Source organism: Ictalurus furcatus, chromosome 13 (assembly GCF_023375685.1).
Source record: "Ictalurus furcatus strain D&B chromosome 13, Billie_1.0, whole genome shotgun sequence".
NCBI lineage: Eukaryota > Metazoa > Chordata > Actinopteri > Siluriformes > Ictaluridae > Ictalurus > Ictalurus furcatus.
Window position 1 is genome coordinate 15,832,769 of NC_071267.1, and position 20,674 is coordinate 15,853,442.

At 38.1% G+C, this 20,674-nt stretch overlaps 1 protein-coding gene across 2 annotated transcripts in view; it reads right to left on the reverse strand.

Moving 5' to 3' along the window:
- Nucleotides 1-3,710: 3,710 nt before the first annotated feature.
- bahcc1b (BAH domain and coiled-coil containing 1b) overlaps nucleotides 3,711-20,674 on the reverse strand; it is a 93,984-nt gene continuing 77,020 nt past the window's right edge. For both annotated transcript variants that reach the window (XM_053640457.1, XM_053640456.1), the window contains exons 20-29: nucleotides 19,909-19,986; nucleotides 18,983-19,121; nucleotides 17,510-17,627; nucleotides 17,243-17,318; nucleotides 13,650-13,758; nucleotides 13,424-13,540; nucleotides 13,151-13,297; nucleotides 7,964-9,174; nucleotides 7,623-7,859; nucleotides 3,711-7,512 (exon numbers count right to left, since the gene is read on the reverse strand). In XM_053640457.1, the coding sequence (XP_053496432.1) occupies nucleotides 7,303-7,512; nucleotides 7,623-7,859; nucleotides 7,964-9,174; nucleotides 13,151-13,297; nucleotides 13,424-13,540; nucleotides 13,650-13,758; nucleotides 17,243-17,318; nucleotides 17,510-17,627; nucleotides 18,983-19,121; nucleotides 19,909-19,986 (2,442 nt within the window). In that variant the 3' untranslated portion in view covers nucleotides 3,711-7,302. The remainder of the gene's footprint in view (nucleotides 7,513-7,622; nucleotides 7,860-7,963; nucleotides 9,175-13,150; nucleotides 13,298-13,423; nucleotides 13,541-13,649; nucleotides 13,759-17,242; nucleotides 17,319-17,509; nucleotides 17,628-18,982; nucleotides 19,122-19,908; nucleotides 19,987-20,674) is intronic.

Here is a 20,674-nt window from a genome sequence, read left to right on the forward strand (position 1 = left end):
GCAAAACAAAAGAAAACAGAAACATATATAAAAACCTGTATAGATCAAAATGTAATACCTTATATTTATTTAAGAGAAATAACCGTTTTCATCCCAAATAACCCTTTCAATGACAGATGGAAAATCCTCCTTGAGATTGTATTGGAAAGTAAAACACTTCTTTTTTTTTTTTTAAATCTTGTTTCAAATCAAAGATTCATTGGAGCTATTCAAATGTTTATATGTCTGTGTGCATTACATATGATTGTGTTCAATTTCATAATCCTTGAACATTTTCAATTTTCAAATGTTCTGATTATAGGGAGCTTGGAGCATAATTGCAGCTATAAATCTAATTTATTTTCTCAGCATGGAATCTTTTTCCTGTTTTATCATTATCTGTATTTCTTCAGATAATGAAGAATTTCTTCTGGTTATCATTAAGGCCAGAGCCATGTGGAGAGAGTGGGAGAGAGGAAGGAAGAGAGGGGAATAAAGGAAGGGGGACAGGGGCAGGGCTGTGGAACATTAATAACATATTTGTGCCATTGTTCGAATGGTTACACTTGAGCAGTGCTGAAATTAAGCAATGCTGTTTGAAATGTGCAGACGTGGAATAGGCCATTACGGCCCACCTGAGGGCCTTTTCCTCTGAAAGGGTTGCTGAGGACCCTGGGATGAAATGCAGGTCTATACTGATACACAAGAAAAAGAAAGCAGTCTTTGTCCCCCTGTGTACTCACTATATCCCTCCATTTTCTCAACACTCTGTCTAACTTGTTACATGTTCAATTTAATTCAGTTTTATTTGTATAGCACTTTTAACAACAGACATTGTCCCAAAGCAGCTTTACAGATATATATAAATTCAGGATATAGATTTTAAATGTATGAATTTATCCCTACTATATTGTCAAATAGTGCAATTGTGTAACAATGAAAATTCATTGTTGAACTTATCCATTGTTCACTGACGGAGACTTGAGTGCAAAATTGTTTGTGGCAATTGCAGTCCTAAAGCTATCATAGGAATTGTATTCCTAGCCATCACAGCATAACTGTTCATATGAAATGAGGTCCAAAGCGATCTTTATGTTTTGTCTTTGTGTCAAAATGCAATGGCCTACATAAATACAGGCACTCATATATATATATATATATATATATATATATATATATATATATATATATATATATATATATATAGCTTATTGTACTACTTAAGATTCAAATGTCCTCTTTTGCCCCTCCCACACTTGCTTCTCCTGGGTCCCCTGGCCTTACAGACACATTCACTCACACACTCACTCACACACAGCACACAGGCAAGCTGGGGATCTGTCGGCTGCTTATAAGCATATGATGGATGGGCTCTCAGCCCTTTAAACCAATACCATCAGAGCAGTATGCACGCCTTTCTTAACGCAACAGCAGCCCCTCATTCAGCACCCCACCCCCCTACTTGCGCATCTCCCTCAGCCACTCCCTTGGCCCTGAGACAGCCGCTCACCATGCAGGCCAGACAGGGTCATGCAGAGGGCACGTCATTTATGAGCTTATGTTATTCGCCTTTGCTCACAACAGCACACTGTGCAAGTGACATGCCTGGTTCTCAAGTACAATACATGGACAGAGGGAGAGAGAGAGAGAGCAATAGGGTTACATGGTATCTCACACATACATACACCCATGCTCATAAACATACACCTATATCATTAGTACATGCAATATTCAGTATTTCATATCAAATATCTAAAGCTATATAATGTATCAAAGGCTGTTCCAAAAGGATTTAAATTGTGAGAAAGATGTAAACATAAGAGCAATGTATGTTATATGAATTACAATTCAACTCAGCACATTAAACAAATTTGTACCATCATATTCATTTACTGGAGCTTTTAGAAGCTTTTAATTCCTGAACATTCCTCCCACAGAATGAAATCCAGTCACACTATATTATAATTTATTCTCGATTTTGTATCATACTGTATTAACAGAAAATTTCCCTATTAGGGTCAAGGCATTATTTATACTTGTTTATAAGTCAGTGAGGTATATGTTTCAAGCAATAAAACATCCACAGCATTACTGAAAGGTACTCACTATTAACTGGATATATCACTTTTGTGTTTATATACATTTAATAATACTATTGAAAAGTATTTTCATATTGATTTTGATACTATCAAAGGAAAAATAAACAACAATTAGCAATGGCAAGTCCATTATCCTGAAAATTATTTGAGAAATTATTTAACACTATATATGAAGTGTACCTATATTGGGTGTTTAAACACATTTATATAATTTATAAAGCAATAATGGAAGATTTATGAAAGGCTTATGTCAAAACTTGTGAAATGTCTTTTTTTTTTATGTAGCATGACTAAGGAAGAGAAGAGAGAAAATTAATTGTCACTATGAGTAGATTTTCAAGATTGGTGTTGTAAAAATCATCATCATGAAGCTTTTATATATCTATTAAGCCGTTCAGTTTAGCTGATAAATGAGCTTCTGGAATGAGCGACATGGAGGTTTAGGAGGTATTGATTATCACTTCCAATTCACCTGCCCGACATTCGTATGTGCTTAATAATTATGTCATGTTGTTACTATGTATTACATTACAGTTGAAAAACATCAGCTATATAAAGCAGATATGGTAATTACACATCCGAAAAGCTAAGATGGTAGCTTTGCATTTTATAAAAGACATCTAAAAGCTTGAATATGCTTTTAATAACAAGGCAAACTAATAATCTCTGAAGGAAAAAAAACGTACACATAGAACAATTTTGTCTACCCTTATAATAATAACTGAGCCCTCTTTGCTCTCCCATGCTACATAAAATTGCTATGTTTTGATGTACAACTTTCACTAATCCTTCAAAATTTCTTTATAAAATATTATGCAGTAATGAATGACTGCATCATAACTGCCACATGTAGGTATGCCACCTATATTCTATATATATTTAGGGTTCTATATATATTTGGGATATATTTTGAAGACACAGATTAAGATTAAGGTTATTAGGTTGAAAAGGTTTCATGGTAAACAGTGACTTACTGAGAGGTGACAAATTAAAGGAAATCTCTGTGACTCTTTTGCACTGTAGAGGACATTTTGCTGGTTTGGTTTGAGTTCACTTGTCCCCTTAGTGGGAAGGGTCATTGCAAATCAATATAAAGGTCTTCTGACTGATCATCTTTATCCTATAATGAATCATTTCTATCCTGATGACAGTGGGCTCATCTACGATGATCCCACTCCCATCTACAGGGCATGAGGGCTCACTGAATGTCTGTAAATATTCTTTACCCTGATGTAGTAAACCTGCCCTTAAAATTCAGTTTTCTTTGAGGCGAGTATACATGCTCACACACAGTTGAGAATCTGTCTCCCTCCCATGTATACATTCACACCTTCAGTCTTCCAGACCCTTATAGAATTGATGTGAGCTGATTAGGCTGTGGCTCAGGTGGTAGAGCAGGTTGTCCACTAATTGTAGGGTTGGAGGTTCGATTCCCGGCACACTTGGCTCCACATGCGCAATATAACATTCAAAGTGTCCTTGGGCAGGACACTGAACCCCAAGTTGCTCCTGATGGCAAGCTAGTGCCTTGCATGGCAGTTGGTGTGTGAGTGTGTGTGTGAATGGGTGAATGAGAAGCAGTGTAAACTGCTTTGTAGAACCACTAAGGTTAAAAAAAGTGCCATATAAGTCAGACCACTTACCATTATCTTGGGGTTTTCAGTACGGTTTTCTGTTCCACTGCTTGTGGAAATGCTGGATCTGTCTATGGCACAGTATAGTATCACTGGTCCACACTTTTCATCTGGGTTATCTGACTCACTATGGGAGAGAGATTATTTCTGTCACTCTAGATATGCAAATTGTGACATGCAGATAAGGAGATAAGGAGTTGGGGTGGACCTTCATTTTATATTTATCCACCCTATAGTCAGACATGTGGGTTGTGGGAAATGCTTAGCTATCACCTCTTCATCTTCACTTGGATTGCAGGATGCATTTACTTATTTCCTTAGCATTCATAAAAAACCATTTATTCGGTGTGTTTTATGTCGGTTTTATGTTTGTGTTTGTGCAGTACTAAAGTTTTAAAGTGTTCTTTTAACTGCCATAATATATAAAATTCAGTGATATAAAATTAGAAGAAAAAAAGAAAAAAGATGCAAAAATATGGCTATTGTGATTTTTTTTTTCAATTCCCATTTTCCAAAAGGGAAATAATAATGGTTGTAAATCTCACACGGGATGTATTTAACTAAATGTTTGAATCCTTTCACATTGTTGGTGCACCGCCATCTCAGTGGGGAGTATATCAACTTTCCTCCACACATATAGTCCCCATTCCCATGTGCTCCTGCAGTGGGTGGAAGAACATGATATGATTACATTACTTCCTTAATGGGTCTATTCCGTTCAAAAATGCAAACATTTATGCCACCTGCAGTGCCTGCAGGCAAACTCTTATGTGCTGCTTTTTCTAGCTGCAGCACATTCTGTTTCTTATTTTATTGTTGCATCCATGTCCTTTCTGTCTCTCAAACAGACATATGCATGGATTCACGCACTTACACAAGCAGACAGGAGAATGGGAGCTGAAAATGACCTGACTGTCATTATGACCTTAACTAACCAGCTGCTTACAGCCCTATAGAAACTGCTGAGCTCATATATAACAGCACAAGTTTTAACAATACTCTGTGACATTTAAGAAGCATGATCTACATGTATTACTGCTTAACAGTGCCTTTTGAATACATGCTTTCACTTCCTTTTTTAGGGATGCATAGGAACAATGGAGGATGAACAACTCAGTACAACAAATTAAAACAAAATATACCAATGTATTAATTTTGACATCTTTTTTTAATTAAAGGCAACACAAATGCATTAAAATTAAGATAAATAACTTGCCTAAAGAATGCAAATATCCCCACAATGTTATATTCCCCACAATGTCAAAAAGTACATCAACCCCCCCCAATAAAATAAAATAAAATAAAATAAAATAATAATAATAATAATAATAACAATAATAATAATAATAATTCTCAGTGGGTCTCATTGTCAGGTTGTACAATGATTCCCCTTTTTTCTGAGGCTTGAACAACTTTCTGCCACACTGCTGATGCCAGTGTCATGGTATTCTGCAATGAATCCAGTGTTTAGTTATGAAAATAACTTGTTTTCTTTTTATAGACCCAAAAAGTGACATTACATGGATTTTCACATATGATTTTTAAAGCTTTTGCTTCTGCAGTGTAACAGCAACAAAGTTGTTAAAAATTAGTCTTAAGGACTGGAAGGCATTTCTGTCCTTTCCTCAAATCTACAATGAACAGTCTTTACAGGCTTGCATATCAGGCAAAAATATATGACATAGACAATGGAGAAAAGAAATGAAAATGCAATTTTTGGCAAAGCAGGAATAAAAAGTGACGAGAGGCAACATTGAGATTTGATCAATTTTAAACCACCCCCTCAAACGGGTTCTGATTGTCCTTCATGAACATGTGATACATGGCCTTCAGAAGCCTTCGAGTGCCTGAAGTGCCCACTGGTGTGCTGCATCATCCACCCCACAGCAATGTTGTTACCAACACTAAAATCTTGCCAGCAACATTACTAAAACAATGCAGAACAAAAAGCTGTTTCTGTCATATTAAAGCAAACAAAACAGTAACTGCACCATAGAGTATGAACATTGTCAATTTATCTAAAGTTCACCAGCCAATGAAATTGCAGGGCTCCCATACCTTATAATCTATTTACACAGACTTCATTCATTTATTGCAATCTGTAAAATAACCCTTAGAGGTGCTTTGGTTTCTGCTTGGGAGGCCAGATTTGTTACATTAGCTATCTATCTACTAGTACAATAACTTTTTACCGACACACTGTTTGGATCTGGCAAAAAATGGATGCATTGGCAACACATTACCTTGCATGTCTGAAGTGCAAAAGTGCCACAAAGGCTTTTGTTGCATTTGTTCTACTCATAACCCACTCAGAGGGCAATGCAATACACAAATGAATTCTGTGAAGAGGCTCTAAATGAAAAAGAAAAAAACAAATGTGGAAAAGATAACAATTATGTGGACACAAATGGCCCAGTCTGCATTAGTCACCTTGTGGACTGTTCTGCCACACTTATGCAGTATACTGTATATACTAACTTATCATGACCTATTTCAGAGAAGTCATGTACAGTGCTGAGGTGGTGACTTGTGGATCACACATCCCTCCAAAGCAAAGAAAAAAAAAATCCCAATCAAACCGAACAGTTATCTCATTAAAAAAATAACACAATCAAGCGCAATAAAGAGGAATATAGTTCTCTCTTCCTTTATATTATATTTACAGTAATACCTTTTATATATATTTATATATTTACACACATAAAATAAAACAATTGTACAACTATACACCTGAATAAAAGGTACAGTAAGTAAGAGGTACTGAAGTGTATGGCTTGATTGAAAAAAAAAAAAAAAAACACACAAAAAAACCTTTTTTGTTTAAAAGAAAAATTAATTCATAGATTTAACTTAAAATTATTTTCAGTTGAATGGGCATTAAAATGATTCCTGGAAAATCCCTGGATGCCCAGAAGGCGTCATTAGAATGTGTTGTACACCTTAGACAGTGGCACTTGTAATGCCATGCCAAGAGTTTTTAGTCTACAGCGTGAAACCCAGTTCCTTCTGTTTGTGTGTTTGTGGCCATACTCTGTATACACACACACACACACACACACACACACACACACACACACACACACACACACACACCATGCAATAGTTTTGGTCCAACTGAGATAAAAACAATTTTAAAAAGTTCTGATGAAGTTGATCTGATAAGGATGATCAGTCTAAAGTGAACCCAGCTCTGTTCAGGGCTTCCAGAAAAGTAAAACTGAAATATTTACCTCAACACGGTTACCATAAATTAATAGAATCTTGCTTAGAATATGTCCAGTGCCTCATCATTTTCACTGAGAACGAAAACATCTTTCCTTGGCTGTTAAGTTTGTGAATGTGTCAGCCCCAGTTTTCACCCACTAACGACGGGTGAGGCGCAGCTACAAAGTAGACCAGTAAAGAGCTCATCTTCCTCTTCTTTATTCCATGGAGTGCTAGTTTAGTGTCCAATTATGGGGCTTTGATCTGAGACCATTCTGAACACAGTAAAAATCATTTTCAGCCTTTGTCAGTCGATTGTAAGCCCTTTAGGTATCCTCCATCAAGAAGGAAAAATTTCTTCAGTAGTACATCCATATGACAAAACGCTAGCAGATTATTGATACTCCTTCAGCTGTGACCAACTGGCCACTAGTGGGGTCATATGTTCCAGCCAGGTAGTAGAGGTCCTGGCTGTTGCTGTTGGGCTTCCTTAGGCGGCTGAGGTGCTCATATTCAGCTCGGCTAACCACTTGACACTTATGGGAGATGGTCTGTACATCATTTTCATCCTCATGGCAAGACTGATAAAGGGCATGCTGAGAAAGCAGAGAAAGTACAGTTAAACTGTTATCTATTGACTAGTACAATTGTGAGAGAATTAAATATACTTGGTTATTAACTCTCATGTAAGGGTTTTAGAGAGTACCTTGCCATCCCGGTGCCTTTTGCCCAGTTTAGTCTCTTCAGGATGGTAAAACCATTTCACCTTCACGACCATATTGCTGGCCCAAGATTCCCACAGGCTCTCGATGCGGCCGATATAAGGAAGGTGAGGACGGCCAGAAGATAGAAATACTGCACAATCGCCCACTCTGATTATGTCTTTACCTCGGACCACGGCCTTGTAGAAGAGTTTCCGTGCCTTTCCTTTTAGACCTCGCCTCTGAAGACAACAGACAACTTTATATTAGATGCATGAGGAAATATTTGAAGTCTGAAAATTGTCCACACTCCATTACACTGGAGAAATTTTTATATGAGACTTACCTGAGTGGGGTTTCCAGACCACCGCCACAGCTGACGTGCTGGCACAAATGCAGACGAGTTGGGTGGCCTGTCTGTCTTTTGCTTTTTGGGACAGTCCTTGGAAGATTTGGTTTGTGCTGTAGACAGGGAGTTACTGGGAATCTCCTTTCTCCTTTGATGCTTGCCTGTACCATTGCTAACCAGAGCCTTTGGGCTGGTCACACCCATGGCTTTGGCAATAAAGGAGTGTTGTGGTGGGGCAGTTGTTGGCTCAGGATGTTGCTGCTGCTGTTGTTGAAGCACTGCATGATGGGAGGACAGGCAGCCCTGCAGGAGAAGTTGAGATGCTTCCTCTTCATCTGAGCTGTAGGAGGAGTCATTGTCAGAGGAGCAGGCACTAGAACTGGACAGTGAGCCTGAACTTGATGAGCTTGAGGAACCTGAGGAAGAGGAGGAGATGGACAGATGAGACAGAAAGCGCCTAGGGTTACGCATCACCGCCCTTCTAGCATCTTCTTCATCTTCTTCATCTTCATCCATTTCTGAGTAGGAGCTGAGACAATCGCTGTGGCAGTTCAACACATAATCTGGATATTCACCAAGCCCTAGACCCTGAGAATGTTTTTGCATGTCAGATGAACCCTTGAGGAGGTGACTACTACTTCTCTTGGCATCCTTCATCAGTAACATTGACTGGGAGCAGTTTACATGAGAGGTCTGATCACCTATGTTTTTGGTCCCAGAGCCCTTCACCATTCTCCCTCCTCTAGATTCAAACTCCCCATTTCCAAGAAGCATGAGTGCTTTTCCATTTTTTGTCTTTGGAGAGGTTACTCCTTCGTGGTCCAATTTGATGAGGTACTCTTTCCTGTCTCCTGTCTTTCTCCCCCGAACATTTGAGGTGCTCTTCTGACCAAGTTGTAACCCAGATGGTAGTTGTTGATTACCAAAGGTTGTAAAACCATTAGCAATGCTGCTAAAAGAATCTACCTCGAAGGAGGTGCTAAAGATACCCTTAGCTGGTGTACCCATAGTGGAGCCAAGCAAGGGGAAGGTGTCTGTCTCCTTCTCTTTTGGAGTTTTCCTAGACAGGCCATTGAACTGGAACAAATCCAGAGATGGTCTCTTTCTAGACATGGTGACAGACGGCCAGGTAAGAAGAGAGGGAGCACTCCCAGTTACATTCTCAGACACACCACTTCTTGTTGATAAACTGACTGATTTGGGTCTCCCTGTAAAGATAAAAGAAAATTAAAAAACAATAACAAAGACATTAAAAACTTAAATCAATTAAGCATGCTTTGACCTATTTGCATTTGTTAAATTCTTTTGACAAACAGATGGGGTTTTTTTCAACACAACAGTGTGAAATTAATATGTCTGAGAACTTAAAATGGAAGTAAACCTGATCTGTTCTATTGTCATGCGTGTGCAGATAAGATCTGCTGAGTACAGATCGTTGGGGAGAGAGATTTCAGCCTTCAGTTAGTCCTAAGGCATTTCTTTAAACTTTCTGCCATAACCAAGCCCTCAGGCTCCTCCATCCATTTCACACAGAGCTACTTGTTCTGTTAGTATAAGCCCATTTCTTTTGTTAACTAAACATCTAGTGATTAAGTTTTTGTAAATCATGACAGAAAATAAATGTAAAAAAAGATATCTCTATGCATACAGAATGATAATCAAATGGAATACTACTAAGCAATAAAATTACAACATTTAGTTAGTCAAATACAAAAGTTTAAAACAAAATAAAAAAGACAATGAAGTTTAAGTAAGGTTTAAGTTTTAAGTTTAAGTTTTATTTTTGAAAATACACACTCATTTCAAATCTGATGACTGCAACACACTCCAAAAAGGTTGGGCCAGTCTACTGTTCACCACTGTGTAATATCACCCTTTCTTTTAATAACACTTATTAAGTGTTTGGTCGCTGAAGAGACCAGTTGGTTAAGTTTAGCAAGTGGAATTTTCCCCAATTTATCCATTATGCATTTCTTCAGCTGCGCAACTGTACGGGGCCTTCGTTGCATTATTTTGCACTTCATAATGCGCCACACATTCTCAATCGGAGCCAGGTCAAGACTGCAGGCAGGCCATGCTAGCACCCGCACTCTCTGCTTACGCAACCATGCGCTTGTAATCAGAATGTGGTTTGGCATTGTCCTGCTCTGGATGGCAGCATATGTCGCTCCAAAATGTATACATATCATTCTGCATTAATGGTGCCCTCACAGATGTGTAAGTTACACATGACATGGGCACTGACACATTCCCATGCCAAGACAGACGCTGGCTTTTGGACCTGACGCTGATAACAGCTTGGATGGTCCTTTTCCTCTTTGGCCCGGAGAACACAACGGCTGTTTTGTCCAAAAACTCTTTGAAATGTTGACTCGTCAGACCACAAAACACGATTCCACTGTGCTACTGTCCATCTTGGATGAGACCGAGCCCAGAGAAGTCGGCGGCGTTTCTGAACAGTGTTGACATATGGCTTCTGCTTTGCATAGTAAATAGCGAATGGTGTTGACTGACAAAACTTTACCAAAGTATTCCCGAGCCCATGTCAGGTTATCTATTAAAGACTCATGACAGTTTTTAAGACAGTGAAGTCTGAGGGATCAGAGATCACGCGCATTCAGAAGTGGTTTTCCGCCTTGCCCTTTATGCACAGAGATTTGACAAGATTCCTTGAATCTTTGAATTATATTGTGCACTGTAGAAGGTGAAATGCCCAAAATCCTACAGATTTGTATTTGGGGAATGCTGTTCTCAAAGTGTTTGATTATTCGCTGACGCATCTGTTGGCAGATTGGTGAGCCTCGACCTATCCTTACTCTTGAAGGACTAGGCCTTTTTTGGAGGCTCCTTATATACTATGATTAGACGATTGCCTCACCTGTTTCACATCACCTTCTTATTTCAACTTGTCACATCGCTATTAGTCCTAAACTGCCCCTGTCCCAACTTTTTTGGAACGTGTTGCATGCATCAATTTCAAAATAAACGTTTACCTTCAATAAACTATGCAGTTGATTAGATAAAACATCAAATACTTTGTCTTTATATGTTCTTTGTTTTAATACAAGTCAAAGTACATTTACAAATCACTCCTCTTTGTTTTTATTAGCATTTTCCATATTGTCCCAACTTTTTCAGAATTGGGTTGTATTAATGTATTGGATGTCATGCATTTTAATGGTTCTCTCTTTCTCAAAAAATCCAGCTTGTAATTTTACAAAATAACCAGAAAGCATAAACTTTGAAAGCGTGAGCATTTTCCTTTGCTGGGAAACTTTGCAAAGCACTTTGACTGTTACAAAATGTTACTCCTTCTATAAATGTTAAATTCAGGTCTCCTAACAGCAAACACCACCACATCTACATTTACATATATTACTTTGATAAACAACACATTTAAAAAAAAAAAAATTCAGTTTATTATTAGCCTTCTGACCAATCAAATTCAAGCATTCATCCACACTGTGGTATAGTGATGTTTTATTTATAGCTATCCAAATAAAGTGAAATAAAAAGGGACAGATTAATAGTCATTATTTTATCTATGTAACATCAATAGCTATAAACTGGACCATCCATATGAAGTGAAACAAAAAATGCTCAGGCCAATAGTCAATAGTGTGCATTGATTATCTACTAAACATCAACAACCATAAACCACTGATGTACTCCTGAAATGTTCCTGATGGATATTATACTGCTGCTAGATTGCTTGATTAATCTTTCCCCCTTTTCTGGCATTTCTGTTAAAACACCAAATTCCAAATGTCATATCCTGGTCTGTAGACTGAGAGGCCTGTGAACAAATTCTCTTATACAGGTGTCTTGTTGCAAAACACACCCACCCAAATTTTTTACACTATTTTTGACTACAATTTTTTTGGAGATAAATTATAAAATAGTAAATTTTCCTTTTTCTACATTGCACTGGGGAAGCAATTTGTACTAAAAATACTGCACAGAACTGCATCAACCTCAGGCATATAGTTGCATCTCCAAAAATTAAAATATGGTGGAAAAGTAAATTTTCTGTGTAATTTAATTAAAAAAGTGGAACTTTCAGATATTCTAGATTCATTACATATAAAGTGAAATATTTCAAGCCTTTTTTTGTTTTAATTTTGATGATTGTCGCTTACAGCTCAGCTTACAGCTCAAAAATCCAGTATCTCAAAATATTAGAATAAAGAATTTATAATACAGAAATGTCGACCTTCTGAAAAGTATGATAATTTATGCACTCAATACTTGGTCGGGGCTTTTATCCTTTTGCACGAATTACTGAATCAATGCGGCGTGGCATGGAGGCAATCAGCCTGTGGCACTGCTGAGGTGTTATGGAAGCCCAGGTTGCTTTGATAGTGGCCTTTAGCTCGTCTGTATTGTTGGGTCTGGTGTCTCTCATAGATTCTCTATTGGGTTCAGGTCAGGCAAGATGGCTGGTCAATCAAGCCCACTAATACCATGCTCAGCAAACCAGTTACTAGCAGTTTTGGCACTGTGGGCAGATGCCGAGTCCTGCTGGAAAAGTAAATCAGCATCTTCATAAAGCTTGTCAGCAGATGAAAGCATGACATGCTCTAAAATCTCCTGGTAGACGCTGCATTTACTTTCAACTTGAGAAAACACAGTGGACCAACACCAGCAGACGACATGGCCCCCCAAATCATCACTGACTGTGGAAACTTCACACTGGACTTCAAGCAACTTGGATTCTGTGCCTCTCCACTCTTTCTCCAGACTCTGGGACCTTGATTTCCAAATGAAATGCAGAATTTACTTTCATCTTCCCCATGATTGTGGTTGTGTACTGAACCAGACTGAGAGATTAAAGACTCAGGAAACCTTTGCAGGTGTTTTGAGTTAATTAGCTGATTAGAGCTCTTCTCAGGTCGACATTTCTGTATTATAAATTCTTCATTCTGAAATATTTTGAGATACTGGATTTTTGATTTCCATGAGCTATAAGCCATAACCATCAAAATAAAAACAAACAAACAAAAACTATTGAAATATTTCACTTTATGTGTAATGAATCTAGAATATGAAAATTCCAATTTTTTTTAAATTAAATTACATTTAATTCAAAATTAACTTTTCAATGATATTCAAATTTTTTTAGATCCACTTGTATATAGAACTTCACTGTTTTCAGTAATGTACACTACAGTTGTGGTCAGTTACCTGGCTTGGCCTTGATAGTTTTCCCTGGTTCTGTGTTGCCATGCCATTCAGAAGAAACATCAATCTGCTGAGAGCTCTTCTTCTGAGTGGAGCTTTTCCGTCTGCGGCGGGTTGGAGAAGCCAGGAGAGCTGGGGAAGGCTCTGCACCTGAAGACCACAGATCATATAACATTAGTTACAGTTAGATATTTTCATCCAGATGTGTGTCTTTTCATTTGCACAATGATTTTCCTATTAATCTGTCCTTAAACTCAGGACATACTGCACACTTACAATATATTTGGTAGCCAAGTGGAAGAAGTCGAATGTTGGGGAGGGAAATCCAGCCACGATCTCCATCATCAAACTCCACCATGAGAGAGCCTTCTTTCTGTTCGTCTCCAGGACCACCTGTGCATGACATTATTCATTTTAAACTTTCAGTAAGTGAAGAGAATCAACTCTCACAAAAGTAAACTGAAATGTTTGTTAAGAAGTATGGATAGAGTTCTTGTCTGACCTCTGCGGACATATCCAGGATACAGGCACCTTGAGCGCTCACTCCAGTATGCACACACTCTTGTTCCATCAGTAAGTGCATCCGCTGTCTCCAGTTGCACATCCAAAACCTGACAAACATAAATAAAATGTGTATTTCAGACAACACTAATAATAATAAAAATAATATATAACTGATATAACTGATATAGAAGCTGTCGGGAATAGAAACAATAGTTGCTTTCAGTAAAATTGGGGTATGGATGCAGCTAAAAAACACATTTTAGTTTAAGCCGTTGCACAAAAAAACAAAACCAAAAAAGATTCACGCACACACGCTGCAACACAGCCCTCTGAACCCGCCCTTGCTTTGTGGTTTTGCTCCATAGGACACTTTCTTCAGTCCAAATTTGATATAAAAAAGACAGAAAATCAGCATCAGTGAATAGGCGCCTGCTTGAGAACAATTAAATAAAGGAACCCAAATCGATGACTTTACTGTGAAATTGCCAGCTTCCCTCCTACTACACAGCCTGTCCTGGCACTAGGAGCTCTCTCAGGCTTGGCACAAATGTGGTTGCTGTGGTGAGGGGCCACTGATAGAGCAGGCAGGCAGAGGATTTAGTTCTGGGCCAGATTTGCAGGTAGTGGTGTTGGAAGAGCAAATGGATAGGGTTGGGAGGGTTACTTTAAAAATATATTCTGTTACAGTTATAAATTACTTTTAAAAAAATGTCATTCGTAACATAATCCAAATATCACAATATGAAAGTAATGTAATCTGATTATTTTTGGACTACTTCAAGGTCACATATGTAAATAAAGTCAAAAGAAATATGATCTAAAATAATTTTATTTAGAGCTTATTTTAGAGCTTAAAAACATGTTCAATGTTTGGATTTGTTTTAAATAAAAGAGCACTGTCCCTGATGTGGGTAACATCACACCTATTAGCATCACATAAATATCTATAAATAAAATTGGTTTCACTCTGCCCACGTTTTACTCCCCCCCCCTACATTCTTTTGAATGTCCATGGAATAAAATACAATATCAGATGCTATGAGTGTATCGTCTACCATCATTTACACATTTGAATGGCCATGTAATACAAAGGAATGTCATAACATGCAATTAAAAATGACCTTATATGGCCATGGGCATTGTTTCGACTCAGGACAGCTGTCATTTGCTGCTATTGTCAACTGTTTGAAGCCGTACACAACAGCACTTTGCCTTCATGCGTTCGCTGAGAGTAGGCTAATGGTTAAGAGGCAGGAATTTGGCCCATAGTTGCTGCAAGCCAATGCAAATATGTGCACACACGATGCAGTATTAGACCTTAAGCACATCGTAATGAAACTAAAGCTGAATCCCGGACATTTTCTCAAATTTAGAAATCCCAGCAGGATGCTTTTTTAAAGTTTGAAAAAGAGGACATGTCCAGGAAAAAGAGGACATATGGTCACCCTAACAAAAGCATTTCAGAGAACAACTTTTGTTAATTTCTACCAAATTAACTTTGTGCAAAAAATTTTGTGCAGACACCAGGAGGTTGCTCATGTGAGTTACGACTGGCAAGAGAGAACCAGAACTATAATCAAGCAGCTGTCTATATTGTGTTATGTCAAAAGATTAATTTCTTTGCTTTTAAATGAAAGCAATTGTAATCCTGGTAGAAGTCCAAAATTTATTTATTTATTTGTTTGTTTGTTTGTTTATTTATTTATTTATTACAAAATGTACCTGTAATCTGATTACTTTGTTTTTGGACATAACTGTAACGGATTACAGTTACCAGTTTTTGTATCCTGATTACGTAACGTGTATTCTGTTACTCCCAAAGCCTGCAAATGGATGATAAGCTGAAAACCAGCATGTGAATATAAAAGGATACTGAATACGCTGAACAATGTGCAATTGTTGTAACAACTATAAGCTTGGTAGCTAGCTACAGTATACATAGCTAATGGCCATATTAATATAGTTGTATACATGTCTGTGTATAATAATAGCATTAACTACATAGCGCTGTGTATTATAAGGTGTTGGTTTGGCTCTATATAATACAGTAGAAGGTCAGCAAGGAGACAAATTTGTGTGTGTGTGTGTGTGTGTGTGTGTGTGTGTGTGTGTGTATGTGTGAATCTAGCAGCAGTCATTCTTCTTTCTACTGGCAATAATGTTGACACACTACCACAGATACACACGCACGTACACGTGTACACACACACACGTACGCGCACACACACACATAAACACACACACACACATGAACACACACACACATGAACACACACACACATGAACACACACACACAGACACAAACCAGACTGATCAGGTTGCTGATGAGAACAATGGCAAGCTCGCAGGTAGGGCAAGCTGCAGGGGAAGAGCACTCTCAAAAATTTCATCAAAGCATTCACCATGAAAATACAGCATTCAGCATGTGAGCTCTGTGGCTCCAGAAAAATCACAGACACACAATATACGGATAGAAAAACGACAATTTTCACCTAGGCAGTTGTTCTTTGTTTCTGCTTTCAATTTTCACCTAGGCAGTTGTTCTTTGTTTCTGCTTTTTTTTTTTTTTAATAAATAAATAAAATAATAATAATGTAGTGTAGTGGTTTGTGGACTGTGTCATGAAGATATCTTGAGATATTTTGTGCATTTGATATTTTACATTTGAGAATTGCAATCCACAATCTGATTCTGTCTGTGTCACAGAGAGAGACTGGGGGCTAGGTTCACAATAGGCTGTCCCTCATGTCAAAAGCTTGCTCAGGCAGTAAGTCAGACTTTTTTTTTCCCCATTGCGAAACAGAGACAGAGCAGGATGAATGAAAGGAACCATGCATCTAATGTATTCAAATGAATGTGTGCCAAGAAAGCACTGTTGGTTTTTAGTGCATAATCAGCTCCCCTCTTCCCACTGGCACAGATCAACTATGCATGTAAGTATAACCCACCATTCAGCCCTAAATATGTTCATACATATAAATAGATAAATAAACAATAAAAACAGTAAAACAAGTCCACATTTAAGTGACCCTGAGGGGGGAGGTAGAGCAGAACTAACCAGGAACAGTCATCTACATTATGCACCTGTAACACTATATGGAGTGACATACTGAACTGCTGGTCTGAATTACGTCTGTAACCTGGAGCAACACACTGAGTGCAGTGCAAAGCCATGAACTGGGCTCGTCCTGAAAAAAAAAAACTGGATCCTGTATGTAAGAACACACACACACACACACACACACACACACACACACACACACACACACACCTCCCAACATACTGTATCTCCAGCTCTATTCCAACCAGATGTTTGAATTTTTCTCTGTTGAGGAATTAGTGTGCAATGAGATAAAAAATTTGCAATAAAATGCACATATGCAAAATGCCTGAAGTCAGATTTGAACCAATCATATATACCAATTATAACAATTTACACACTCGTGCACACATGTACAAACAGATGTTCAGCTTCAAACTACTTTAGCAGACATGTGGGCAGGTATGTTGGTCTGTAATGAGGGTGTGTATCATATCAGGTCTGGTACATGCGTCAAGTTTTTGCATGAAAAGTACACTTTAAAACTTACCGCTTCCTGAAGCAACTGTTCCAGGGAGTAGATCCTTGGCCTGTTTCCTCTCTCTCCTTCTATGACAATGCTGTAACTGTGATACAGAGGATTAAGGAAAAAAGACAGAGTAAGGCTAAGTGAAATATGTGTTTCATAGCATGATCATATTTCATGGAGGATTACACTGTTTACTCTTTAACATTTATATTTGTCCACATTTCATCCACTGATTTTACAATGCTGATTCAACACGTCTACATGACCCTAGACAAATAGGAGCCTTACATGTCAGGTAAGTCCAGCGTGTGCACATAGGCAGCATATAGCAGCTCATCCTCCTTGGAAATCAGCACTTTCAGTCCATCTCGCAGAGCTTCTTTGGTAAGCACACAGTTAGGCAGAGCTGGACACAGCACAGAAGAAGAAGCATATGAGAGTCACACCATTTACTGTGTTTAAGTGTTTGGTGGCCAGATGGATGAGTATAAATTAAGTGTCTCTTAGGGTCTGAATAAATGCAATGACTAAATCTGGCATTAAAAGTTTTACAGTGAGCACTATTCCACCAACAAAGTTCTGCAGCCAGTGCATAATTCTGAACAATTTTGCACATTTCCAGTGTAATGGAGTCAGTTTTTAAAATGCTTTTGGCCTAGAACCAAGAACCAGTAGCATTATTGGCTTGAGAACAACATGATTTTTTATGAGAACAATTCTATGTTTAGGAGAACTATGACTACGTTTACATGGACAGCAGTAATCTAAATATTGACCTTATTCTGAGTAAGACAATTGTGATTAAGGTGTTTACATGAGTCGCCTTTAGAATACTCCTCTCGTGTTCCTGTTTAACCTGTTATAGAATATAGATCGATTAACAGCACACGTCAGTACGTCCCCACGCCATGACGTCCGACGTTCCCTCCAGAATTGCACGTATCAACGTACAGTTGGTCTTCGTTATGGTACCCTATACAGTTTTGGGTGTTTTTATTTAAAATTTTTACGAACGCTTCAAGTGCGGTTAATTATTTGTCATGCTATACGTGCAAATAGACGACTGCTTGAAGCCGTACTTACCTTCTATATATTAGCCGAGATACATGTATTTCGCCTACTATAGGCCTATAGTAGGTAAATACGCAGTTTCGGACACAGTCATGCTCTCTTGTTTGCTGTAAAACGGTTGAGCACTTCCGTGTGTGATCATGTCCTGTTGCAAAATGCGGTGAAAACTCTCACACGACGTTAATAATGTGATTAAGGTGTTTACATGTATGTAATACACGTCGATAATGCAACTAAAACAGGAATAGTCCACATGTCGTAATTCGATTTGTGTTTACTTCGAGTATGACCTTAAGCAGATTAAGGTAATTAAAAATTGCTGTTTACATGGTAGTTTCTTAATCAGAGTATTGTCTTAATCGGGTTAATATTGGATTATTATTGTCCATGTAAACGTACTGAATGTTATGTTGTCCACGACAACTCCAAAAACTGCCTTTAAAAGATATGACAAGTGCTAGAGGCATTAAAGATTGTCGTTGGAAAGACTTGCAAAAACACATTCTGCAGTTGTGAAATAGTGATCTGAATTGAGTTTGAAAATATATCCTACATATTTTCTTTTAAACAAAGTGTTTGCATGTCTTTTGAGGTATGGGCCATTGATGCATGAGAGCAGTATCAGGTTCCCAAGTCTCAGTAAAGACCACACATTTGAGTGTGTTCAAGTGGGCTTGTGAGATTACTCACCTTGCACTGTATTCTTGTGTTGCTCCTCTTCTTCCAGCTCCTCCTCCCCTTCAGAGAAGCTGCTGTCATCATCCATGCGGAATCCCTCTTCTGCAGCGAAGCTCTCCAGCAGCTGCCTCATGCCTCGCCTTTTGGCATCCTAAGAGTCACAAACCAGAGTGTGAGGCTCAGAGGACATTAATGGGTACCATAATGTGGTGAGAAACCATGGGTGCAGCTAGTTCTGGAATCAGATCACTGTCCAGTCGAAAAGTGCTATATGAATCGGGACTCTTAATACAGACAGATGTATTCATGCACAAATACAGACTTACTCATACAGAAATGAATGCATCATTATAGGCACTCCTAACAGGTTTATTCTTGTGCACAGTTTGTGTCTCATAACATTGCTCAAAAGCCCACCATATATTATAGTGACAGCAGTTTCACTATTGCAAAATATTTTATTGCTGTGACTTCAGGGCAAAGCACTGATCAGAAATCATTTGTAGGCTCATGTTTTTGTTCTTTATTCACTTCCTTGAGGCAGGAATTCCCCTCCACACCCACTCTGATTGGGTAGTCAAAATTCTTTTGCAACACCTTGACATTGTCTTCATAGGCATTGAGGTTGACAGCCATTTGAAAACTAGTGCCTGTTTTATTTAAACAATGCATGATACAGTCTGTGAAATAGCAGGAAGAACCCATGTTATCTTTATTGTGAGGAGATTTATGAGAGCTTCTGATAGTTCAAATGATACAAGGTTACATAATCCCTCTCAGCGCGATGAGTTTTTTTTATGTGTACCATGAGGCTAAGTCAGTTAGATCTAGGCTGCCATGGTAACAGGATGACAACAAATGTTCTGTAGTGCTTAGATGATGTTGCTTCGGAACTCTGAAATTGAAACTACTGAAACAAGTGATAGTGAGCGTGTCACCTGTTTGATTTTCAACTTTTTGTTCCAGTGAATGTCTTCAATCTGTGATGGCACAGTTTCTAGCAAGCAACTTCTCTTCTGAAACAATCACAAAAAGAGAAGCGCATCAACAATGGTTGAGTATAAAGATATTTTATACAACAGTTAATTCCAGACAACTAATTTGATTGGACGAGCTGCATTCCAAGAGCTGCATTATATTTAGTATAACTGCACTGGGACATTTCACTGTATCAATCCACTCATCAGTGTTTGCCATATAAATTCCACATAAAATTCCACTTCTAGCGATATTTCGAAATGGTTACTACAGTAGAGTTAACGACATCATCGGTGAACATGCCAAATAATACATTTTAAATGAATATAACTATTTATTTAAAATATGAAAGCTCGTCAGATGAAGATGAAAAGGAAGAAAGGAAGCCAATTTCACCAGAGGCACCTTTAACAGGACTGTACAAATCAGTGTGAGATAGCTAGCCAACTAGGTGATGGGCTATAAAGTGTGGCTTCTTTGGGATCGATTTCTGTTAGCGGAGCAAAAATAATCAAAAGCTTTGGTAAAATGAAAAACATTTTCGCAACATTCTCTTATCTTGAGGTAATGTAGTTTGAGTAACAATGGGAAACTTATTTTTTATAGAATATACACATTTTCTAGTGCATGCATATTCTGTACACATCTTCAAGTCTGAGTCTCATATGCTCATGTCCAAGATGAGTCATAGTAGTTGTAACTTATGTCATGTCTAAGTCCAGGACA